Source organism: Diachasmimorpha longicaudata, chromosome 7 (assembly GCF_034640455.1).
Source record: "Diachasmimorpha longicaudata isolate KC_UGA_2023 chromosome 7, iyDiaLong2, whole genome shotgun sequence".
Taxonomy (NCBI): domain Eukaryota; kingdom Metazoa; phylum Arthropoda; class Insecta; order Hymenoptera; family Braconidae; genus Diachasmimorpha; species Diachasmimorpha longicaudata.
This window is the reverse complement of record NC_087231.1, coordinates 642,437-669,080: the sequence shown is the minus strand read 5'-3', so window position 1 is coordinate 669,080 and position 26,644 is coordinate 642,437. Positions and strand designations below refer to the sequence as shown.

The window sequence follows — 26,644 nt, the reverse complement described above, 5'->3', positions numbered from 1 at the left end:
CTCAGCTGGTTCTCTTGGTGCAATAACCAAGCCTTGCTCCGTCTGCCGTCGTAGTGATATGGCGGTCAGGGGTTCTCGTGCAACATTGGCGAACGCTGGAGTCACTTGTAAGGACTCGTGGAACCCAGTGTTGTACGCAAATCTGAACTCATGGAGGTGTGAGTCCCAGGTACGTTGATCGCTGTCGACAAATGCTCGTAGCATCATCTTCATCCCTCGGTTCACCCGTTCGACTGGATTGGCTTGTGGATGATAAGGGGGGGATGTCTGATGTTCCATTCCCGTCAGTTTAGCCAATGCTCGTATTTCTTTATTCACAAACTCCGTACCGTTGTCTGTGAATAACACACGGGGAGTACCCCAACGAGAGATGATAACATCCTCGATGTGTCCCCGAGTACCTTTCCCAGTGGCTTTCCGCATCGGTATTACCTCGATCCATTTCGTAAATAGATCTTGGAGAACCAACACGTAGCGATAACCGGCTCGGCTGGCCGTCAATGGGCCCATTACATCCGCTGCGATAGTAGTCTATGATTCCTGGACGATTCGACGTCCCATGTGTCCACTCGGGGTGGCATTCTCAGCTTTACATCTCTGGCAGGTGTCGCAATGGCTAATGTAATCAACCACATCGCGCAACATATAAGGCCAGTAGTATTGCTGCATAAGACGTCTATAGGTCTTGTCGACCCCTAGGTGGGCGGCCTAGGGCAACTCGTGGCACTGACCAATCGTTTGGCGTCGAAGTTCTCGTGGAATAACTAATTTCCAAGCATTCAGATCTTCCATATCCACTGAGACGAAGTCTGTGGGCCGATGCGTGTATAGGTGTCGATACTCTATCTTCCAGTCGGGGAAATGTTCTGGTAGTCATTGTGCTTGTCTGTACTTCTTATTGTGGCACTCATCCTTGCTTTCCCCAAGGCGTGGGATCGTCTCACTGTCCGCACTTTATCCTTCTGGAGCTCGGGACAGAGCATCAGGGACGTGATAAAGAGCCCTTTCCTATGGATGATCGAAAAATCGTATTCCATCATGCTAAGAGCCCAACGAGCTAATCGTCCCGATGGGTTCTTCAGGTTATGCAACCATCGAAGGCGATATGACCTTCTCGGCTCCTTAGCGATGACGTCCAGGTGCAGCTCTCCGAAATCCTGGTCCCACTCGTCGTACTCCGGTAGGGGGGTTACCTCTAGTTCCTCCTCAAATCGTACTGCCTTATTAGATAACCGATTCCCGTGGAAGGGACCTCGTGTCTCTGGCCGTTGCGGTTTGTAGGCAAGACTCGGACAGACTGATTCCGTTGGTTGTGGTGGTGGGCGTCGGTCTGCACTACTTAGGTAGATCTTCTCTATCCGTTGGACCCCTAGTTCCAACTCATTCATCCTAAGTCCTTCCTTTAGCTAGAAATTAATGCGATAAGTTGGCAATAAATTTCGGTGAGTTTGTTTCACCTGCTCCCCGTCACTCATCCTGGGCACTAAACGAGCGAAATATCCTCGCATGCAGGCGAAGTAATTTCTCGCCGCTTCAGTATCTGCCTGAGTCCGACGACTGACCTCGTCTCTCAATGCCATTTGATAATCGGGGTCTGTGAAATGTCTCCTGAATGAGTCACATGCATTGCGCCAGGATGTAAATTCATGGGCATGTCCCCGATACCAAATCAGGGCTGGTCCATTAACCACAAAGGGGATGGTCCTCAATAAGTCTGCCTCCCTAATTTTCAGGAAGGCCAGTCCCTCGTCGATGCGGACTAGGAATAATTCTACGTCTTCGTGGGGAAACCCCGAGAATTTTCGGTTCCATCGACGCATGGTGTTCAATAGGCCGCAAGCTGTAATTGGGCGACCGTGGTCCTGGTAATCCTCCTGGGCCTCCTCGTCCAAAATTCCAAAATTCGGGTCGACGATTATACGTCGACGAAGGGCATTGTCCTCTCGAGGTGGTTGTCCATCTGGAGCATGTCCTCGTGAAGCATCTCCGAACATCCGAGGTAGATCTTCGGGAAGATGGCCAGGTGCGGCTGGACAACGGACTCGATATTGCGTCCTATAATTACCCCGCGTACCTTCTTGGACGCGTTCCGCCAGGTATGTTGGAGGTGACGATCCATTCTCGGGGCGGCTATACAAAGGCCCCGTTCTAGTCTTTATAGTGTGGTTTCCACCAGCACGCTCCTTCATTGGGACTGCATCAGAAACTACGCTGCTGAAGTCCGAATCGTCCGCACTCGTAATCTTCTTAGGGGGACCCCGGCTTCATCGGGGTGGATCTGGTCCTGGGGGTTCATCAGGACAACCCGACCGAGTCTGGGTTTCCATTTTCTCTCGAGGTTCATTGCCTCGAGCATCGTTATCACTTGGACCTGGGAGGTCCGTAAGCTCCCCTGAGGGCAATCGAATTCTATCCCCGGGGATCACTCTGATTTCCGGGTTATATTCACTATCACCATTATCCGCCATAATTAATTATTCTTTTTACTGTGACCTAAGCTAAGATCTCTCAGAATTGAGCACGTATGCGAAGGGTACGCTAGACTACTATCCTATCTATCGATCGAAACAAATGAACCTTTCTGATTCGCAGTTCGAGTCGCAATTACCCTCGAGATGGTTCCGCGAGCCTATTTAACAGTTACCCGCACTTGTCGCGGGGACTTGCCCCTTCCAATCTCCTGGATTTACTACCCATCCAGGTATAGAGCTGGTTGCGCAAGGTAGGAGGGGGTAGTACTCCCTCTACTCTGTGACCTCATTTCCCACACGACAAATTCTAGAATTTTCTTTCTCCAAAATTGTCCTCAATTATATCCCAAATAATCTATTCTCCAAATACCACCGGAATTCGGCATCGAAATCGTAATCGCCTGAGGAATGCGAAAACATGAGATATTTACACTATCCACAATCGCACGATAATCCTCCGGAATTTCATCGGGATTAACTAGGGATTATCCAAGTTTCAAATTCCATAAATTTTGCTCCGATATTCCGTAATTATCTAAATTCAAAGTTTCTCTCTCACAATATTACTGATAACCTTTATAATAATCTGCGTATTTGCGCCATCGTCGTCACTTATGTCTCTAATATCTTTCTCTATCATTGCAAAAAAAGAGAACATATAATCGAAAAATATTATCCCGTAATCCAAAAAAAAAGTCCAACGAACGCTGCCCCACGCTGGGCGCCACTGTAACGAGATTTTTCCTCGGGGTTGAGAAAAACCCGTTAACTGCCCTTTCCCCTAGATTCGCAAGCCACATTTGTTGGGCGCCAGCCGCCCTTTTTACCGGGGGACGACAAACCGGGGTCTCAATAAAATAATTCTCAACATAAACCAAAATATACGAAACGAAAAACGTATAGCTTTGCTTACGAATCCATGGGACGACCTTGAATACCCGCGCTGCTCAGGGGGTAGGTTGTGGAGAGAGGTCGTAGTCCGGATGGAGGTGGTTCGTCAGGCTTTTATCCATAAAAGAAAAAAACGAAACCCTAAAAACTCTGAATAAAATAAATATATTTAACTATTCCTTTTCATATTATTTTCATTAATTCTAATACACTATCTTAATAAATAATATTATCATTTGAAAGAATCTTAAATAACTATAAGTGATAACATCATAATGTCTTTTAAATCACACGAGTCCGCTGAGAGAGATAATACGAAAGAAGAGGCTCGAAATTCCTAAATTTTGGCTTAATTAACCCTTTGAATTGTTTTCTCTCTGAATCACTCAGAGCAAATCCCTACTTCGCATTAAATAATTATCAAATCCCTATAAACGAAACGGATCTCGCGGAAATCTCCTCCACTAATGGGAAGGCATCATAATTCCCTAAATCTCTCTAAATTATCTCGAAGGATTAAAAATTCTCGTGTTGGTTCCTCATGGGTACCACTCACGCATTGCGATTACCTTCCTGGCTAACCGCCCCGCACTCGATCAGCACCGATCACTCTCACTACGATACGTACCCTTCGGTGGTCTAAAACCGACTCTCTTCTTCCTCTCTATCAAAAACCCTACCGCCATTTTCCTATTCTAAAATAAAACTGAAAGTTATTCCCAAAATATGTGCCGTCTGGCACCATTGTCTTGGGCGATTCCCTCTCCGCTTCCCGTCGCCCAGGGAAGTGGCATATTCTCTAAATGCACAGGCCTTGTGTTCTCAAAAGTAATATAAATTAATATTCGCGGTACCGAGATGAGGAACTAATTACATAGAATCTGGATTTTCCCTTTTTGCGTTAAATGATAAACTCTCACCTGTGGCTCGTTACCCACGTGTTCTGGCGTCGACCGGCGACGACCGTCAAAGATCCACCGAATCGCTTCCGTCACCCTATTCCTCGAAGAGAACTCGTTCCCGTTGGTCTTCACGGTGCCTCCTGGGATTGGTACCGCGTTGCCGAGAATTTTCACTATTTATCATCACCTTGATCTGGATCTCAATCACCGGCGTCCGTCACACGTGTTTCCTCACAATGCAATAATCACAATGAACGACTCGCGGTCATTCTCGACATTAAGGGCGCTGGCGTCTCTGTGTCAATTCGAGGCACGCGCGCCAAACGTATTTCAAAATTCGAAATGGAGGTTCTTCGTCCTCTTATCATCTCTGGATCGGGAGATGATTTTTCGTTATAATTTTCTTTTTATCCCTAAACGTTTTACCCACGGAACGCGATTAGATCCTTTTGGTTGTTTTCTCGACGATCAGAGGGGTTGCCAGGGCTGTTCTAGGCCCCTAGGTCTGTCACCCTAAAACAAAAACGTATCCCCCACTCACTCTTTATCCCTAAATCGAGCGGTAGTTTTACATACTCCTATACAGATTCAAAAAAAATCTAAACGGGGGGATTGATCCTCAGGGAATTCCACGGAGTTCGGTAAATTTGGCTCATAACCGGGAATTCCCCTTGGTCCCCGCATCGCTAACGTTTCCGATCCTAGAAACTCCTATTACCCCTTTTTATCTAATTCTCGGATTTCTACCCGCATGACCTGGGGGTTGTTCCTCCCGCTTACCCCAATTCCCAATTTCTTCACCCTAACTCATACTTAAGCCTCTCTCGCGCTCTCTCTCAGCGTACTCACCCCTTTTTGACAATTCACGTGGATCTGGGATGCATGAAGGAATTATCTCGAGAATTCCTGCTAATCGGCAGGTCCTCACCATCACACTCACGCCAGCTCACCGTTAGGCAGGACCATAACAAATCGGTCGTTGCCATGGGCCTACCTCACGTTTTTTCGGTGATGGGGCGCCACTTCCTGGACCGCTCCTAGCTATCCTGCATAGGAAAGCTGCCCCCACCACCGACCACGAGGATCCCCGAATTCGACTCATCAGTTCGATCGGGCGATGCGCCCGTTAACTCGTTTCCGGATTATTGTATTAGCAACACGTGGTTGTTAAGTGCCGCTCAGACATCTAAATCGATCTTTCTAGACCGCTAAAACCATTGTGACTCGTTATATCCGCGGAACCGCTCTTCGGGTTTTTTTGTAATTAGTTTTGTATTAACGGACCGCTCATCAATAGTTTATTATAATTAACATTATTCCAATCCACAATTGTGTTTGTTTTACTGAATAAACGTGACTTGTGGTGACACGTGCTGAGTGTGTGATTTCCTTTTTTTTGAGGCTGCTCGCACCCACCCACCCCGATTCCCTCCGATCCAGGTTCCTCATTAAACACTTACAGAATATATATTTTTTCCAATTTAAATCCCTATGATCATATTTTTGGTTACCAATAAAAATGGTTTCAACTGATTTAGCCATTATGATTACCAATTTTTTCATGAAAAGTCTAAAAGAGATGTTTGGGGAGTTACTGACTTTAGGGTGGATGTGGGAGGAATTTGTATGAAATGATTCACTGGATGGAAGATGAATAGGGTGGAAAACAGTCTATTAAGATTGAGGGTTTATATAAAAGTTTATTGGGGCCACGTGCCACCAAAGTCGTTTTCTTTACACTGATTTACATAATAACCCGGTGATGTACAATTTATAGTTCGATAGGTTTAAATCACAAATTAATAACACTGTTGATTAACTTTATAAACTGGGCTAATAATGCCGTTTATATCTAACGGAGATGTAGTCGTCGGTGTACTCGGTGATGTACTTGACTACAAAGGGAGATTTTCTGGGGTTGATAAACGTTACCGCGCTCGCTGAGGATCTACGATGAACTGGGGCGAGTTTCGGTACTTCCGGGGTCAGCTCGGGGCCTAGTGACCCGAGGTGTCGCTGTCGACCTTTTGGCCTGACCGGGGGCCTTCATTACTATTTGGGCGCTAAATGTCTACGTTTCAACCAAGAGAAAACTGTTCCTAAAAATTAATAATATCGGTTACATGATAATTTGAAAATTAGTAATGGAGAATTCATAATAAATTTGTGCATTCAATTTTATACGAGTATATATTTTTCCAATGAAAAATCCTATGATGCTATGTAGCGAATCTATTGATATTATCATTAATTTCGTCATGGAGAATTTTCATACATCGTATTCGGTCGGTTGCTAAGCCGGCCGAATACGATGTATGAAAATTGCTTGAACGTCACCTCGTGACAATTTGTTATTATTTCATACATTCCTGATCGGCTGATCTCGTTGACTGCCGGTCGCGAGGCCGATTAGCCTTAGCTCTCAAGGTGTATACATCACACCTTGCTGTGAACAAATATATTCAATTTTCTACCGATACCGCGTGTTACAATTATTAAAACCCACCCAATATTTCCGAATATTCCACAGCTATTTTTGCATACCAACAAAAACAGCATCAGTTGATTCTATTTTTGCAGACCAACAAAAATGACATCTGTTGATGGTATTTTTGTGTACCAACAAAAAAAGCATCAGCTGATTTCATTTTTGCAGACCAACAAAAATGACATCAGTTGATGCTATTTTTGTATACCAACAAAAACAGCATCAACGGTTTTGGGCATCATGATTTCTAATCTTTTTATGAAAAGTCTAACAGCGAAAATTGTTTCTAAAAATTAATAATATCGGTCATGTGATAATTTGAAAATAAGTAAAGGCAAATTTATTATAATTTTAAGCATTAAATTTGTGACTTTTGTTCTAATCTTTTATATATAATTAGAGGGCAGGTCAATAAATTGAAAGGGGGCATAGACTATTACTATTAACTTAGTTTATTAACAATGATCGATATTATTTTACACTCTTTTATCCGAATTACAAATGTAATGAAATAATGCCTTTTGTTATTCTCAGGGGTAAGGGGCAGGCAGGTTACTTGTCGGACCACATTTTATATAAATCAAATGGGAGTGGCTCTAAGATTTAAGAGAATAAAAAAGGGGGGGGGGATTTAGGGGATTGATAATGATAATTAATGTAAGAGAAATGATCAGAATGACAATAGAGAAAATACTGAAATAACTGTTCACCGTTGGAAGGGTTTCTTGAATTATAGAAGGGAGAAATGATGCTGCTGGGTGAAGGGGCAAAGAAAGGATGCTCACTCGGCTGACGACAATGTTCCAATATTCCTGCGGTTTTTCCTAGCTCCGTGAAGTGGGCACCCCACTTAGGGGGATTCGAACGAAAATTTGACATTTGATAGATTTTGAGCTACTTGGAATAGTAGTAACGTTTTTTTCGTTTGTAGTTGAAAACTGAGCGATCAATTCGTTTTTGAAACACAGTTAGGAACTATTTCATAGTTACAGCTGGAGTGCCATTGGATTCTCGTTGGCAATCGTTTGTAGCTGATTGTAGTTCTAAAAATTTCACGATCGGTATCGTAATGAACGTTTAATAGATTTTTCCAAACAGTGAGGAACTATTTCAAAGTTGTATTCGAAATTACGTGGGATTCTTATTTGCAATAGTTTGCAGTTGATAGTAGTTCTTGAATTTTTCTAATCCGAACTGTAATTAACGAGCAATCGACTTTCAAAGCATAAGTAGGAAATGAGTGATAGCTATAGGCAAATTGTCTTCCGATTCCTATCTACAAGCGTTTGTAGTTGATTGTAGTAACCATAGATTTGCAATGCACGGAGAATAAAAGAAGGTGAACAGTTGAGATATGCAGGAAAATTTGAAGTTGTGTTTGAAAGTGGAAGAAATAGGGAAAAAAAGATGCTTATGAAACAACATCCATACGTGATTGAAGTTCTCGAATTTTCTAAATGTAAACTCAAATGAGCGTCCATATCGACTTTTGGAGCCCGAGTAAAAAATAATCGACAGCTATAGCCGAAATGACATCCGTTTCCTGTCTCAAATGGTTTGTAGTTGTTCGTAGTACTCATAAATTTCGAATGCACCGCAAAACCCGGGTGGCAGACAGTTCAGATATTAGGATTTTCTTGCAGGCATTTCTTGCAATGAAAAAAAAAAAAAAAGAATAAAAATAATTACATAGATTGAGGTTCATACTCAATTACAGTTTTGGATGTTTTTTATTCCACACTCAAATCTACATCGAATCGATCTTTGAAGTCCAATTAGGAACTTGTAGTATTTTCAATACTCCAGGAAAAGGGAAAAATGGAGATATGTAGAACGATTTGTTTGTAATTGTTAATAAAAGTGGAAAAAAATATCATACTTGATTATAGTTTTGGAATTTTTCCAATTCTTTCCAATTTCCAATTTTCCAATTCTTTTTCCAATCTGAAGGAATGAGCGTTCAATGCGTCTTTGAAACACGGTTAGGAACGATTTCATTGTTAAAGCTTAACTGACATTGGCTTCTCATCTACAATAGTTTGTAGTTGATTGTAGTTTTCGGATTTCCACAATCGGAAACCAAATAAGTCTTCAATCGATTTTTGAAGATCAAGGGAGCTGATTGAAAACTATAGCCAGAAAGAGCGCTGGTCCCTATATAGTTTGAGGTCGATTGCAGATTTGGGATTTTTCTGATAAAAATGAAACTGATCGTTCAATCTGTTTTAGAAGGACAGTTGAGTGTAGGAATGTTTCTTTCTTTCATTGAAATTGAACTGATCATTGCGTTATGGCTTTCTGACCAAGTGTAATGAAAATACAAGGTACGTATATCATTGAATTTCCCTTATTTTCTTAATGACTACGATAAGACATTGAAAGATAAAACATTACATGTCCCGGTCCAGGCAAACAGATCACCGTCTCTCACGTGCAAAATTTCCTTCCGAGCTGAAGACCAGAATGGCAAGCACTTGGGGGATGGTAATATGTTTTCCCTGGCGAGGTGTGTTTATTTCTATTTATTGAGGTGGTTTAGCGCGTGTTATCTGGGGTCGGTAAAACAGAGAGTGTACAGCATTGTAGTATTACGTTGATGACACGGTGCAGTTAGTTAGTTAAGCCTGGACTGTTAATGAGAGCAGTCATCTTTATATTACTTAAAATAAATAACTAATATTTCTCAACTGAACGTTGCTTCCTTTTCCTTCTTCTAAATCTACATCAATACTATTCGTGACGTGGGACTGTAGCGCCACGAAAAATCTTTTTCGTATTTCATTATTGCAGGAAATAATCATTATTATGCACTTGTATCATTGTCAATTCTAAATTATCGACACCGATAGTATTATGACGTTTCTCTCCTTCTGGCCAATCTTGGGTTATATCTGCCGCGTTTCTTCGAACATTCCAAACTATGATTTAGTTTGTGGTGTGTTTCTTCAATTTTGTTCGATCGGTCAAACAATTGACAACTTCATTGTTCGTGGTCCATTGTTTTAACGACTGAACAAGATTAAAGGAACATATAAAAACTCGACCTATAGCTTGAGCTGTTCATTGAAACGCGGGGCATATAATCAAAAGTTCGTTAGTGTAGGAAAACGTCATTAATATTGCCAAAACACGGACAAATACTCATTATCAAACCGGTTTAAATGTTGCGCGAGAAACTAATTCACAACACTAAGATTTCTACGTACCGATACATGACAAGTATTGAATTATGTCTGACTGACCGACCGGGGGTGATACCTAGCCTATATTCACGTCTTGGTTAGTAACCGCCATTCTGTGTCATTCTTTCTATCTTAGGAAAACTTGGCGACCGTGTCCAGACAGCTTACTTTTTTTTTAATCTCGAAAACTCTTGCAAATAACTGTGGACTGCGCGGCAAACCTGAAAATCTTTGGCTGAGAACTGTGATTTTTCAAGTAAAGAAAAAAGTCTTTTGCAATTAGGATTAAATTTTGAAGTCAATGTAGTCAATTGAGTAAGGTAATAATCATTAACTGATTGATAATTTTACGAGAGTCATTAATGTCAAATGTCAATGAACACATTTCATCTGGGAAATTTTTAGAACAAATCCTTTCATTTTTTAGATTCAATCCCTCCTTTTTTGAAATGCGAACACTTTAATCACAATTGCGAAAATTATGACTTACCATTTATAGCAACAACTGTGGCCTTCTCCTTCACGCTTTTCCCAGTAATGTAGTCTTCCCAGAGCAATTGAACTGAAGCATTAGGTTTTCGTCCAGACGGTGGGATGTATGACAGTTCTACGATGTCACTGCGTTTCTCTCGAACCCAAAAAATTAAGGCATAGCCTTCCGTTTTCTTGCTCGACATAGCTGAGAGATTCTGAGGCCAAAATTGAATAAATGCGGATGGCCGAGGCAACGATTGTGAAGAATCAAGTGTTTGTTTCTGATTGACTGGAAAGGTTAGGATGGAGAATTTCACAGTATTACAATATTACAATACAGTAATATTCGACGCTGTCAGATATATGATCCTTCTAAGGCCTCCTCAGCAGACAATCACACAATAAGTTAGTCAGACGGTTTCATCCACAATGCGGATAATAAAGTCACATTTCTTCGTTGACTGTAGCACTGATTCTTTCACTGATCACGTACACAAAAATGATGATTAAACGCCGTAAAAAATTGTTTTCTTAGTATAACAATTATCACGGGATGGGCGTCCTTACCGGCAAGCCAAACCGGCTTCAGCGTAACAATAGTCCCTCGCGATGCTCAGCGTCATTTCACGCTCAGACTTGTCAGGTTCAGAGAGAGAAAGCGACGTAAGGCAACCGAGTTAGGCAGTTGACGCCATTTTGTGATTGAATACTCGACCGATCACAAGTAAAGCTGTATTACCGACGAACTGTTATCCAGTGATTATTTTTATTCGGAGTACATTTACGTATAATTAACTTCTAACTTCCTTTGAATACTAATTTTCTAATCATGCCGGGCAAAAAATTCTCCGATTTATCCGTCCGAAGTCAGAACGATTATTTAACAACTGTTCGGATGAACGCCAGGCTTGTGTCCAATCGAACACATCCTAACCTCACACGTCAAGACTCTCCTGAAACGTAATTAGTTGTGCTTTATTAAAGTTTTTTGATGAGTTGACTGTTTACTAGATCGTCTGATTAAGTTCATTATTCCACTTATTCAACTATGATTACTGGCTTGGAATTTTTTCACATTGGCAAGCCCTCCAATTAATTTCAGATGAGTGTTTCTTAAAAATGATATTATTTTCAAGTCTTGAATTATTCAGTTATTACTATCGGATTCTCGCCTATAATTTGATATGAAATTGAAAAAAAGTGACATATTCTGTGGATTATTTACACCAGCGAATCGTACTGTGTGGAGACCTCACGGACAATATTTTTATTAATTTTTAAATAGATCTGATGACAATGATTTTGCTAGTTCATCAATTGCATCTGAGAGACCAGCCTACAATGACATGAACTCAAATTCAGTAGAATCAGCACCAGAAACATCAAAGTATGAACAAGAGTTGCAGGAGAATCCCAGGGTTCCTGATGATAGTGACACCGAAGACTGCAACGATTTTTCAGATGAGATGAGTTACTCGAGTCATTCACAGAGTGATTCTCATGAATTCATGACTGATAGTGAAAATGAAATCGATTTGGATGGTGCAGTACATACTGCACATCACGGCGAGAACCCAGAACTCGATGATGATCCACCACTATATTTTGAAGCTCCTCTCAGTATCCGAGAAAGTATGCTCATGTTACTATCACTCTTTCTCAACCACTGGCTTGATCAATCGTGTCTAGGAGCCATAATTGACATGGTAAATCTACACTGCCCTCAGAGAGATTTGATGAAAAACAGTTTATATAAATTCAAAAAATATTTCAATTTACCAGAGCTCTCCAAACATAAAAATCATTATGATTGTTCTGAGTGTTTTCATGAAGTAGGGAGGCCAAATGCATTATGTTCAGGTTGTCAGGAAAACACAAAAATAGCTCATTTGATTGAGTTACCTTTTCGGGATCAATTACGAGCGATGTTCAAACGAAAAGGTTTTTACGAAAGCCTACAAAAACGATTTGAACGAGACTTTCAACCCGGTGTAATAAGTGACATTTATGAGTGCCGACTGTAATGGTTGGGCGAGTGCGGTGTTGCTCTGGCGATCATCGAGACTAAGCAGCGTTTCACTGGGATACTACTTGGATGGGTGACCGCTTAGGAACACCGTTTGCTCGCTCAAAAATTACTGCACAGACGCCACGGGTGTGGAGACCCAGTGTACCCTTCTAGTCAGTGTGACGGAAAGGTACACTGGGACCCTGCACTATCGGCCGACTGTACGGTAGAGGTTTTCCATGGTTTCCCTCTACTCCTGTGCAAATGCAGTACAGTTGGGGAAAAAAGTCGGTCCGATGGCACCGCAGGGGAAGGGAACAAAATATACAAACCCGAGAGGGTATAATGTGAAAATAAATAATAATAAGTGACATTTATGATGGACAGCAGTATAAGAAATTAACTGACCTCGAATTCACCTCAAATCCTCATAATATTACACTCACTTGGTACACTGATGGTATCCCCGTTTATAAATCATCGAAAGTGTCAATGACACCAATGTATTTATCGATAAATGAGTTACCCTTCTCAGATCGAAGTTTACGTGAAAATATACTTCTAGCAGGCCTTCTGTTTGGGAGTCAGAAAATAGACGTTAATATCCTCTTGAAAAAAATATTTGCCCAATTTGAAGCTCCGGCAGCTGGAATTGATGTTTCCCTTCCACAGGGAAATGTCATCAACGTTCGCGGTCTGCTGTTACTCGGTACTTGCGATCTACCAGCTAAAAGTGATATTTTCAACTTGATCACATTCAACGGATTTTTTGGATGTCCCCTTTGTGAATGGCCTGGCGAAACCTTTGGTCTGCCATCAGGAGGAACAACGCATGTGTATCGCTTTTCGGAAGATCTACCACTGAGAATTTCTGAAGCTGCTATTCGCTGTGGAGAAGAAGCTCTGCAAACTGATAGGCCCATTTTGGGCTGGAAGGGGCCTTGCGTGATCTCCAAATTGATGCCTGATTTTATTGGTGGCACAGCAATTGATCGCATGCATGCTGTTGATGAAGGTGTAATAAAAAAATTATTAAACCTCTGGTTTGGCTCATCTCTTCGAAATGCCCCATTTTCTTTGCTTGATGTTAAAGATCTTATAAATGAGGGATTAAAATCAATCAAACTTCCGAAGTTCATCCATCGTATACCCAGAACAGTTGATGATCTCTGTCATTGGAAGGCATCAGAGCTCAAGATGTGGGCGTTCTATGATTCCTTGCCAATTTTGCAAGGAGCCATGAAACCTGATTTTTTCGCAAATTATTTGCTATTAATAACCGCTATTTCCATTCTCAGCGCAGACTCCATTTCCGCTGATATGTTCGATGTCGCTGAAAAATTACTACAACGGTTTGTTCATGGTTTTCAGCTATTATACGGGCTACAATTCTGCTCCATCAACATTCATCAACTCCTGCATCTAGCTGAATGTGTTCGTCAGTTGGGTCCTCTCTGGGCCTATACTTGTTACCCGTATGAAGATCTTAATGGTCGACTACTGAGAACTATCTATGGAACAAGATATATAGATTCCCAAATAGCCACAGCCCACATGCAATTGATAACTATGAGACGTCATTTGGATTTACTGACAGAGGGCTTGATAAAAGATTATCGTTTTCGCCGCAAAAAACAAATAAAAATCTGTGAGAAGTTATCAGCTAGCTCTTACAGCGTTGGAACTTATTCGAAAATTCTAACAGAACTTCCAGCAGAAATCGACGAAGCTATCAATCGCTCGCAAATACCAAGGGGAAGAATTCAAGTATATAAGCAATTGTTAAAGCAAAAAAAATTGATTGTTGCAGAATTATACTTCAGAGATATTAAAACTCAGTCTTCTCATGTGCAATATATACACGATAATGAAGAATAAATAGGTTCCACCTATTGTTTCATAAAAGTCAGTCCTAATTGCGAATATCTGGGTGACTGTCAATGCGAACCAATGCATTACGCAATAATTCGTAAATTACGGAGCGATCGTATTTTTGGAGTATTTACTGATACTGTGGATGAACGTTACATTTCTTTACTCCATCTCTTCAAATCTCATCGACAGGATGAAGTTATCGCGATTCCAGGGGATCAAATCATATTTGTCTGTGTGTGCATGAGTATAGGCGAGCAAACCTACGTTGGACTCCCTATAAGTAGCCACGAGCTGGAATAATTCATGATAATATTCAGAGAGGAAGGTCTTGGAAAGATTTGAGACGAAAAGACCATAAGTCTGCAAATGACATGAAACTTCCATAGAAATTGCTTAATAACATTTTATCCTTCATATAATTATTAGCAGAATGATTTGATATTCGTTCAATATAGATAACTTTTTTTCAATCATCATCAATATTATTTTTCATTTCGAGAGTATAGAGAATAGAAGAATAAGATTAGAGGTACAATTTTTTAAGCTTAGATTGAAGAATCTCAACTCAAACATTCATCTCCTGACAAATATTTTTATATTGTAATATAGATATATTTAATAAATTCTATTTGTTGATATATCTTTTTTCAGCATTTTAACGCCGTAATTTTTCTGTCATTTGAGAGTTGAACCATTCTCTACGTGACTTTTCTCTGGTAATGGAAAATTCAAAACAATTATTTTTTGATAAAGTCGGTTGCATTCAATTTGTATTCTTTCTGTTGGAAGTAAATTGTTAAAATTATTCTTGCAGATAAATGAAAAAATGAATAACAATTCAGTGATGTTGTATCTGGTATGGTGATAATATTTGCAATCCCCTCGGACATTCAGAAAAATGGCCAATTAATAAATGTATTTGTTCTCACAGCATATAACGTCGTCCATCGAGAATAGTAGAGTTTAATATTTTCATCAATTGGTAAAGCAAATCCAGTGAAGTCTTCCAGTAATTTCAGTGCGTCCGATTTCACAATGAAAGTAGTGAAAAACTATGTATGACAGATCTTCGTAGCTTATTAATTAAAAGAATATTATATCGTCAAATTATTGAACAATTGGCAAATTTTAATTGCTCCATCCCGATAATATGTACCTTAATTATCATCAATGAGAATTTTAATCCAGTCCTAATCTAGACGTTGAGAATACCCAATGTAAGTTAACAATATACTCAACTTACTCCCAAAATTACTGACGTTGAGGGTAGGTTGAGTATACGTTGGGAAGTTGAGGGATTTTTGACGTACATGTATGAATTAGTTGACGTAGGTTGGAAATATGCTGAAGATTCCGCGGAAAAATTGAAGATCAAAGAAAAGTAAGTTTAGAACGTTAAGACTATGTTGGGAGACCCGGTAAAATTTTGACTCGGGTCACCATCAACTATTTTAGTTTGGGTTGGTTCATCCAACCAAATTTGTATGAAAATTTAAGCTTTATTATGGGTCCCTCTTGCCAGAAGAGAGTGGGCGAGACCCTAAACGATTTTGTAGAATTAGCTGTAGAGTTAGTTACACTCGAACGTTGCAAGGAAGAAGTCGTCGCTTCTCACCTATTGTTATTTCGGAACTTGGTACAAATAAACTTAACATTCTACACAAGTGCAGTATTCCCTTCATTTATTAAAGGCGCATCCGAGTAATTTCGCATGCGCGACATATACACGAGTTCACCGAGTGACTGAGACCTGCGTGGCATATGTTTATACGCTTCAAAACATGGTCCTTCGAGCCGGATAAAGCAAATAAAAAGTCAAATCTGAAGTACGATTCACCAAGTATACGTCCATCGGTGCCACGGAAAGTGAAGTCATACGCAAATCGTTTATTGCGAATTCAAACAAGTGAATTCTTTGTACGCCTGTGACATCGAGAGGAAAAATACGCAACCATCTAACACGCAAATTCAACTGCCGTTCGAGAAACTCAACTGGGAAGAAAAAAAGATAATATTATTACAGGAATTAAATATAGCCTTATGAACAAATGAAGTATTACAAATTTCTTACAGAAAATGATAACTTTATTTAATAAAAATTTATTTACATGGGATATAAAAATTCGATATTAATATCAAGTGGCTACAATTTAATTATTTTCATCTGTAACTTCAGTAATAGTTATATTCGATTTTTCCTCTGCCGGTATTACCGTGACGATTGGTCGATGATAACTCAAGTACGTTACAAAAGTATTGGATGAAACACCATCAAGATATCTCACAAATACAGCATCTATTGTTGTTCCATATTTGGTAGTAGATTCTCTTGGATTATTATTGATTTGCAATTGAAATTCTTTTTGAAGAAATGTCATTAATGGCATTGATTCAGCTCTTGCAAAATTTACATTAAAGTCTCCAGCGAAAATTAATGGCAGTTTAGGTTTATTTGTTTTAAAAATTATTGAACCTGTTTGGCTATAAGGAAATAACCTTTCATATAAAAATGAAATTATATGATCCATTTTGTTATTAGGTGAAATGTATACTACAATCATAATTAATTCACTTCCCCCTTCTTGTTTAACATGTGAAGCACACATATCACCAATAGATGTTTGGGAAACATGAACTTCTGTAGCATTTTGAACTGCTAGATCCATGTTGAGTGTAGTAATATGTGAAGTGTTATTGTTTTTGTAAATGGCCACTCCAGCGCCTCTAACATTTTGTCGTTTAAATTTTGCAATACAATGAAAGGTACAGAAATCAACTGCTTCATCTGCAGGACACCATGTTTCAGTTAGCAACAAAAAGTTACTATTTCTACAAATAGGATCTTGTAAATCAGCAGCATGTTTCCTGAGACTTTGACAGTTTAAAGTGTATATCGTTAATTTATTTCTGGAGTTGATAAAATCAGTGATCAATCGATTAGTAAAGTCCTACACAACATTGATAGTATGCCTTGTATTCAACTGATCAGGATGGCGTCCAGTTTCAATAATAATATTTTGTGATGCCTGTAAAGATTGTTGAGAACTGAAATATTGTAAAAAATATGACATTAAAATATACAAAAAAAAAATGTTGAGTATGGCTTCAATATACTCATGAACTCAAATCTTAGTTACTTCATCATCACTTATCATATTTAGACGGTCCTGTCCGGAGGTGCAATCAGCCTCTCCGCCATTTTACACCCTGCCCTCAGGCAGCCGTCTAGTCGCTGGTATCGAGTATTTGTGCCCTACGAGCTAACTCATAGAGCCCCTTGATCCCGTCCCTGTCGACACGTATATCTATTCAAGTAGACCCGAAGACATTCCATCTGGCTTCATCGAGTCCGCTGCATCTTGTGCATAGGTGAACAGGATCCTCCTCTGTCAGCCCGCATCTTTTGCATAGGGGGTCAGTCCCCTTGCCTATCCTTGATAAGTACAGAGCCAGGGGCCAGTGTCCAGTGATAAGCCCCACCGTAGTACGGAGCTTAACCCTGTTTAGGCCCAACAGGGTCTCTGCCAACTTCCTAGTGGGTTCTCCTAGGAGGGATTTCGTGTGCTTGGCACCCGTCTCCGAGTCCCATCTCTCCACGATCCTCCTATCCGCACGTTCCTTGACCAGGTCCTTCACAAAATCGGTGTGCACGCCTACGTGCTCCACCTCCCCCTGAAAGCCCCTGCAACTACCGTTCTTTGCTAGCTCATCGGCTTTTTCGTTGCCTTTGATGCCAGCGTGGCCCGGAATCCAGGCCACCTCGAGCCGATTATTTACGGCAATTTCCTCCATCAGCTCGACGCATTCACTCACCAGCTTAGAACAACACTCATACCTGAGTATTGCCCTCAGCGCGCGCTTGCTATCTGAGTAGATGAAGATCTTTTTGCCCTTGTCCCCTCTCTCCAGGATCATCCTGGCGCAGGCTCTTAGGGCAGCTAGCTCAGTCTGGAGCACGGTTGCGTGTGAGTCCAGCCCAATGGTCCTCGCTATTGCGGGCCCCTCTGACCAGACCCCCGCACCTGCCCGTCCGCTCACCCGTGATCCGTCCGTATACCAGACTAGTCCACGGGGCGGCACCCAGTCCGCATCCTTTCCTGACGGGGTTTCCCCCCATCCAAGATTGACCGAGAACTTTCTGCGAAAGTGCCATCGGGGTCTGCAGGCGTCAGCACCGCGCGACAGTAGCCCTTCCAGCTCTCTGTCCGCGCGGAGGACACTAGCATGCCCATTCCTAGCTCCTTTCCATGTTCCCTGTAGCCGCAGTCTTGCGGCCGCTCTTGTTTCCTCTTCCCTTATAATTAGGTGTGGAGGTTGCATAAAGAGCAGAGCCTCCAACGCTGAGCTGGGGGTCGTTCTGAGGGCCCCTCTTATGCCCAGCATCGCAAGCCTGCCTATTTTGTCCACCGCTTTCCTGTGGCAGGCCTTGTTCAAGGCTGTCCACCACACTGCGGCTGCGTATGTTAGCTGTGGGGTCATAATGGCCGTGTAGATCCATTTGACCATCTTCGGCCTTAGACCCCATGTGCTTCCAAACATTCGCCTGCATGCCCAGTATGTCATGGTGACCTTGCTAGTCTGCATGGCGATGTGCTTTTTCCAGCTGAGCTTCTCGTCGAGCCAAATACCTAGGTATTTGACCTCACTCGAGAATTCCAGCATTGTGTTATAAATGGAGGGAGCATTAACAGCACCCCTCCTTCTACGTGTGAAGTGCACCATCTCCGTTTTGCCTGGGTTTACCCTTAGGCCCTTCGATGTGCACCACTGCTGAACATAGTCCAGCGCCTTTTGCATCTTGCTGTGTAGCGTGCTCGTGTTCCTGCTAGTTACCAGCAGTGCCACATCATCTGCGTATGCGACTGTCCTTACCCCCAGTTCCTCGAGTCCAGTGAGGAGGCCGTCAACTACGAGGAGCCATAGCAGAGGAGAGATAACCCCCCCCCTGCGGGCAGCCCCTCCCTTCCGCAGCCCTTACCTCACTGTCCCCAAGGGTGGAGTGGACAACTCTTGTTCGGAGCATGGCGGCTATCCATTTGATGATCGAATTCTCGATCCCAAACGCTGCCGCAGCTTTCTCCATTGTATCAAAGGCGGTATTGTCGAAGGCCCCTTCGATGTCTATAAAGACGCCAAGGGTGTCCTCCCCCCTTTCCTTCGCATTTTCTATTGTGCCTACCAAGTGGTGCAGCGCAGTCTCAGTCGATCTGCCGGCTTGGTAAGCATGTTGTGAGGGGCATATCTGATTAATCCTCAGTGCCCCCTCCTTAATGTGCCTATCGACCAGCCTTTCCAGCGTCTTCAGCAAGAAGGAGCTCAGGCTGATCGGTCTGTAGGCTTTCGCGTTGTCGTAGCTGCATTTACCCGGTTTGGGGATAAAGACAGCCCTGACTTCCCGCCACCTGCCTGGCACATAGCCCAATGCTAGGCAGGCCCTGAATGCCGGTATCAGTCTGCGCAGGAGCAATGGCCCCCCTCTTCGCAAGAGGGCCGGATGTATCCCATCCGGACCTGGACTCTTGTACATTTCGAAGGAGTCCACCGCCCATTGCAGTCTGTCCAGCGTTACTATTCGTGCGCCTAGCTCCCAGTCGGGATCGCCGCTTCCTGTTCGCTTCCAGTCCACTTCCAGGCACTCTCCTGGAAGCTCTATAATAGAGTCCGGGAAATGCGCGCGAACCAGATGCTCAAGGACCTCTCGCGGTTCTGTGATGGTCTCTCCGCTTTCCAGCGTGATTCCACCCAGCCGTTGTGAAGGGCCCCCCGAGAAGACCCTGCGAAGCCTGGAGATGCCTGAAAGCGCCTCCAGTTCCTCACAGTATGTCCTCCAGGTGAGCTCCTTTGATCGTTTTATGAGCCTCTTGTACTCTCTCTGCACATTTCTGTACAGAGTCCAGTCTTCGGCCCTCTTCGATTTGTGCGCTCGGTTTCCGAGCCTCCTGGACTGGCTTCTCAGCCTGTCCAACTCACGGCTCCACCAAGGCAGTTTATTACCCTTCCTGCAACGTCTAGCCGGGCATGCCGTCTCGAAAGACTCAGTTAGGGCAACGTGGATTCTTTCCACCTCGTCCTCTAACCGGTCCTCCCTGCAGGGCCTAACGCGTCCAACCCCGAGCCTTTCCTCCAAGTTCCTCTCGAAGGAGTCCCAGTCGGTGGCCCTTGGGTTTCTGCTGCGGTTGGGCACAGCCCTCTATGCTAAATCTGATGCGTCGATGGTCAGAGAGTGTGTCCTCCCGGTCCACCCTCCAGTCCCTGCATCGCCTCGCCAGCCGGCGGGTGCACATGGTTACGTCAATGATACATTGACAGCGAAAAGTGACGAACGTGGGCCTCGAGCCCCTGTTTAGGATCTCCAGGTCCACGTCTGCCATAAATTCCAGGAGAGCAGTGCCCCTGTCATTACATCTTTCGCTGCCCCACACCACGTTCTGCGCGTTTGCGTCACAACTTATGATGAGTGGCAGCTTTCTAGCTCTGCAGTGATTCACCAGATCACGCAGCTCTTTGGTAGGTGGTGGTGTCGGCGAGTCATGTGGGAAGTAAGCCGAGCAGAAAACGATATCCTCCGCACCGGCCTCCCCCCGAAGTCTCACGACAACCGCCACCAAGTCTCTGTGGCAGAAGTTGGCCATTCCCCTGGCTCCGCACGCTCTTTTGACAGCAATGCAGGCCCTGGGGCCCAGGTCGCCCTGAGCATAGAATAGCTCCACCTCGCCTCCAGATAGGCCTTTTACCGAGCCTCCGTGTTGCCAGGGCTCTTGTATAAGGCATATGTCTGTATGCTCCACTGCTAGGCTGCGACTCAGCAGGGCAGTCGCAGCCTTGCAGTGCTGCAAGTTAATCTGGGAGCAGTGGACTAGCAGAGAGCCTATGCCGTCTCCCTGCCTATTGCCCTCTGCTCCTTCACCCCTTATCCCCCTGGCCGTTGGTGGGCCATTAGGCAGGGTCGCCTGGTGGCGCCCTAACCTGCCCTGAGTGGGATGAGCCCGGCAGGGCCCAGTTGAGGGTCCCTTGAGACCCTCTCCCAGTTCCCGCCGCGCCCCCTCTCACCAGAGGCGGCCTTCCTCTTCGGCCCTTGGTCCGTCCGCTCAGCGGAGGCCTTGCAGGGGCAAGGGGGTCCCTCTGTAAGAGAGAGCCTTCCTCGCACTCCTTTCCTCCTCCCTCGCGGGCGCCTTCCCTGGCAGTTACTGGGGCACTCTCCTGTCCACCCAGACCCTTTGGCGCTCCCTCCTGCCCTCTCCCTTCCCCTGCGGTCACTGACCCCCCTTGGTCAGCGACCACTTTCCCTGGGCCTGGCTGCGTCTGGGGCGCCTTTCCCCCCGCCGCTCTCCGCCGGGTCTCGTAGAAACGAGCCCGGCCGAGGCAGTAGAATGGGGCCATCCCCAAACCCTTCAGGGCCTCTAGGGACTTGGGGTCTACTCCCAACACCATGTTGAGCCCCTCCTCCCCGCTCCGGCAGTCCCACACCCTCCACTTGCCTGTGGTGAGGGCCCGGTTCTGCATCCTCAGCCTCTCAAGAGCCATAGCCGCTCCCACGGGTTTTCCCGGGAGAAAGGCCGTAACCCTGATCAGCTTCTGGAGCGCTTCCTTATCCACCAGGATAAGGGAGGCCCCTTCCCAGGGTGCCAGGGTGGGCACCACGGTAGTCAACCACTCTCTCGATCGACTGTCCGCGCATGCCACCCACAGCACGCCATCGTCATACCAGTGGCCGTCGAAGCTCGGGAGCTGACCATCTTGGTCAGTCCCGAACAACGCCGCCACTAGCGCCTCCTGGACTAGGTTGGCCTGTTCCCTTGTCAGGGACAGCTCCGGATGGCCAGTTGGCACTACGGCCACCCTGCCTCCACCCTTCGCCGCCTCTCTGAAAGAGGTTGCCCCCAGTTCTTCCATTGCCCGTGCCTTCTTCTTGGGCATGGCCACTTCGGGGGGAGTGGATCCTGAGGACCTGGGCCTCTTGGGCCCTGTCCCCTGTTCCTCCTTCTCCTCCGTCGCGGTCCCTTTCTGCGGAGATTGCTGATCCCGCGAGGCCTCGGCTTTCAGCCTAGCCTGGCGGGCCCGGCGCTTCTCCGCACCCGTCCTACCATTCCTGATCTTCACCAGGGTAGGGTCAGCGACAGCGGGCCCACCACTGGTAGGCCCCTCTGAGGCTGGCTCCCCTTCCACTTCCATTTGTATCTGCGCTTGTTCCCCTTCCGGAGCCCTAGCGCAGATCGTACTCTCCTCCGACCTGTAAGCCTCTGCCGTTCCCTCAGAGAGGGCACCGTCATCGGCGTTAAAATTTTTATTATTATTTGATGGGTCCATGTTAATCCCACGAGTAACCAGGAAAAGAAGGTCCACCCCCGCAGAGCCTGGATGCGGAGGTAAGGCATGCATACAATGGGGTGCTGCCTGGTTCCCCAAGGGTATCGTTTGAGACACTGTTCCCCAGTGTCATTCAGCCCTCGGCACGATAACTTCCACCTTAGCTTGGGGAGTCTGGTCCGCGGCGATGCTTTGGGTCTTCCTAACGGGTTTTTACTTCCGTAGGTCGACGTTATAGTCATCGCAGACCGGTATCCGAAGTGTACCCCGGAAATCCAGATTCAGGTGCTCTTTCCAGCCTCCTGTCTCCGGTCCCAAGGTGCCACTCATACTCCGGTCCCCTCCTATCCGCCACCTGGAGACGCGCTCAGTAGGTGACTCAAACCCTCCCCTTCGTCTCGTTTATAGAGAGGTCCGGGGCTGAGCTTAGTTACTTATTGCAATATATGACTAAAGATTTGAGAATATAAATTTAATTAACAAATTTGTCCATATTCATTCCTTCATGAATAATAAAAAAATAATGAATTACAGATAATATTAATATAATTTATATAATTATTAATCCTAATATAATTTATAAATTACTGATATGATTAATATCAATATGTTGGAATTCCTGGAAGCCGACAGGATTCCATTACTAACACTAACGCCTGCTCACCGTCAGGCAAAATCATAACAACCCAGTTGTTACTAAGGGCCTATTTCACATTTTTTGGGTGATGGGGCGCCACTTTCTGGACCGCTCTCAGCCATCCGGCATAAGGGGGATGCCCCACCACCGACCTCGAGGCCCCTCGAAATCGTCCGATTGAGCGATCGGGCAGCCTCGCTCGTTCACTTTCGTCCGGGATTCATTAGAGGCAACACGTGTCTAACCGTTTCTCGGGTATTAATTAAAAATTATTCTTGACCGCTCAAACATTTATAATCAAGTTATAAAGCACCGCTCATTATTTAAACGATCAATTTCTGTAATTATTAAGATTAATTAATTGTGTTAGTCAATAAATAAGTGACGTGCCGTGTAACTTTATCTACTTTTTTTTGTGGACCGCTCAAACCCACCCACACCGATCCCCTCCGATCCAGAACATTCTTCCAACACAATATAATTAATTAAATATGGAGCTATAATAATTACAGTTATGGAGACATGAAAAATACGATCTACTTACTGATGACTTGGTAGTATGCCATAGTCTAGTTTCCCTTTCTTTGCACATGGTTGATCACTTTGATCTTCTAAGTTATCACTATCACACATATTTTATTTTCAAAAATTGAAATAAAAAATTAAATAAAACACAGGTTATGTGTACCGTATAAAGAACCACGTGGAACTGTGTGAGAAGCCACACCGTACACTCTATTACACATAATATATATAGGTATACTTCAGTATAGCGTGGTGGCCCATCCCCCACCGTCCACTCTACTACACAGAATATAGATAGGCATACCTTAGTATAGCGTGGCGGTTGCTCGCCACGGCAAGTATCGCCACGCCAACGATTCGGTTTAGGAGTGCGCCTATAGATGTTTCACATCAAAAATCGTCGATTCAACTGGGACTGATCCACATCAGGACAATGAGGCCACGGTCAACGGAACCTTCAAGGCAGTCAACAGCAAAGCAGCCAGCAGGGCAACGATACGTCATAATCAAATCCAAGTAAGCTCGTGATTTCCTTCTTTCAAATTCCCATCCTTGCTTCAATTCAGTAGAAAAAAGGGATCTTTCAAAATGCAAGACCAAACAGTTCGTGATGCTGGTAGGGAGCTGACAAAATTGAAAACTCTAAGAGACGCGCTGAAAAGTAGACTTATCAGATTTACTAGCTTTTTACATGATCCATTCAATCAAACCAAGAAAACGGAAATTAGAGTGCGTTTAACGAAAATCGAATCAATCTTGGAATAGTACGAGTCAATTACTCAATCCATCGATACACTCACGGGAATAGAATCAAACGACTATGAGGAGTTTGAGAAGATTTTTTATGAAGTCGTAAGCCGCGCGCATGATTTCATGGAAAAGTCGAGTAGCACCCTGGTGCCACAACAGTCAATCGCAGACGCAAATTCACATAATAATTCTCAGCTTCGATTGCCAAGAATCGAGCTGACAACATTCAATGGTGCATTTGATAAGTGGCTATCCTTTATTAATCAGTTCAATTCAATGGTGCATGAAAATTGTATGATTAAACGAACTTACCTGTAAGTGAAGTTCTATCATAATTGTATGAAGCGCCTCTTCCGAAAAGATGAACAACGTAGTACTCTTTGTACCGACCGAGGCACCACAAGTTTAAAGCTAGAAACAAAAATGTATCGACCCCCCACCCATGCGTCCCATGCATCGGGGCCTGCCTCCCGAGACTCATTATGTTGAAAGTGCATGCGTAGCCAAATATTAAAATGGGTGTCCACAGGACCAAGGGTATTGGGAGGGACTCATCTTTTCAGAAAAGGCGTTTCATACAATTATGATAGAACTTCACTTACAGGTAAGTTCGTTTAATCATACAATTGTATTCGTTTTCCACCATTGGAAATCGTCCTGCAGTTGAACCTTTAACTCCATTACTTCATCAAACTTTCCCCCTGATTTTAATAACGCCAAATATTTTAACCTCTCAACATTTTTAATATGAGCGTAACTATACGGAATAGCTGGGCAACAGGAAACCAAGCACCCTATGAAACGAGCACACTCTCTAATTTTACATTTGCTTAATTTTATATAATGAGCAATCTCTTTAATAATTTTTTTTCTTTTTTCAAGAGGAAGTTCTAGGCTCATTTTTTGCGAATTCAAAATGAATCCCAGAAACACGCACGATTTCGAGGGAATTCGAACACTCTTTTCTTCGTTGATAAGAAAACCTAGCTCAATCAGTAACTCAACTGTAAAATTAATGTTTTGTAGGCAAGCTAATTTTGAATCTGCAATGAGCAGAATATCATCAAGATAGACAACCAATAAAAAACCCAAGTTTCTCAGATACCCACCAACGGGTTTCATAATCTTTGTAAAAAGATAGGGGGCTGTATTTAGACCGAACGGTAGACAATTAAACTCATAAAGGTTATCATCGAAATAAAATCTTAAATCTTTTCGAAACTGCACATTAATAGGAACTAAGTAATAAGCGTCCTTCAAATCGAGTTATCCCATGAAACAATTATCAGAAACTAACTTACAAGCCATTTTATAATCTTCAATTTTAAAATGTTCTGCTAGAATAAATTTATTTAGGTTTTTGAAGTTTAAGACGAGTCTACTTGAACCATCAGCTTTCGGAATGAGAAAAATATTTGATATGAATTGATCAGAATCGGGAAGACACTCACTAATGACCCCTTTCTGAATTAATCTATTTACCTGATCTGTAGCTAACTTTTTTTTCATGAAATGTCCAGGGACGTTCACGTGAAAGTGAGACTTGATGTGGTGGTTCCACAAAGGGGATTTTATAGCCCTGAATCCACTCAAGGACTCTCGAATCGGAAGTGATTTTCTTCCAATTTTTAGCAAAGAATCTTAATCTACCAGCGGGCCTACTTACATCTAAGTTTTCGTTGTTTGAGACAAAGCGGGATTTTGCAGGTTGCTGCGAGTCCCTTTGGATTGGTTCGACCAATTCTTCCTGAAAGGTCGGCCCGAAATTGATCTGCCCTTGTTCCCGCTCGAGGGCAGCTGTCTGAGTGGTTGACGCAGAGGCGGGAATCTGGAGTTTTTTGGTTTATTTTGGTGCTCAACTTTGCCTTTTAGGTCTTTCCCTGATTTTTCAATCAGCTTGGCAGCTTTCAGCCTATCACTCAATTTTTCGCCAAAAAGCCATTCGTCAGCTGCAGACGAATCCAAAATATCTTTTTGCGAACTAGCAATAGTCGCCAGAATTAAACTCCTGCGTGTGATTGTCTCATCCCTCCGAAGATCCGCAAGTAGACCCGCCGTTTCGCTGAGTGATTTCACTAGATCCCCATCCGTGCTTATTGTGTTCTCCTTAGCATCTTTCTCTTTATCGAGAGTG

General features: G+C 43.6%; 2 protein-coding genes across 8 annotated transcripts in view; one reads left to right on the top strand and one right to left on the bottom strand.

Annotated features, from left to right (window-relative positions):
• LOC135164261 (uncharacterized) overlaps positions 1–11,183 on the bottom strand; it is a 59,965-nt gene extending 48,782 nt beyond the window's left edge. For 4 of the 7 annotated variants that reach the window (XR_010299260.1, XM_064124442.1, XM_064124440.1 and 1 more), the window contains exon 1: positions 10,425–11,181. Coding sequence is in view for 6 of the 7 variants with exons in the window: in XM_064124442.1 (XP_063980512.1) it covers positions 10,425–10,427 (3 nt within the window). In the remaining variant the exon portion in view is untranslated. Of the gene's footprint in view, positions 1–10,424 lie in introns of all 7 variants that reach the window. The other 3 variants (XM_064124435.1, XM_064124434.1, XM_064124439.1) reach the window with 3 other exon arrangements.
• Positions 11,184–11,237: 54 nt separating this feature from the next.
• Positions 11,238–15,794, top strand: LOC135164552 (uncharacterized). The gene is made up of 4 exons (XM_064125010.1): positions 11,238–11,368; positions 11,694–12,428; positions 12,520–12,642; positions 12,779–15,794. Exons 1-4 carry the CDS (start codon positions 11,238–11,240, stop codon positions 14,292–14,294), a joined length of 2,505 nt encoding a protein of 834 aa, XP_063981080.1. The 3' UTR covers positions 14,295–15,794.
• Positions 15,795–26,644: the final 10,850 nt, after the last annotated feature.

Excerpts from the sequence above, each read along its gene's own strand:
- LOC135164552 (XM_064125010.1), top strand. The coding sequence starts at position 11,238 with ATGCCGGGCAAAAAATTCTCCGATTTATCCGTCCGAAGTCAGAACGAT. Across the intron at positions 11,369-11,693 it reads CGTCAAGACTCTCCTGAAAC|ATCTGATGACAATGATTTTG; the intron begins GTAATTAGTTGT and ends ATTTTTAAATAG. Across the intron at positions 12,429-12,519 it reads GACATTTATGAGTGCCGACT|GAACACCGTTTGCTCGCTCA; the intron begins GTAATGGTTGGG and ends GTGACCGCTTAG.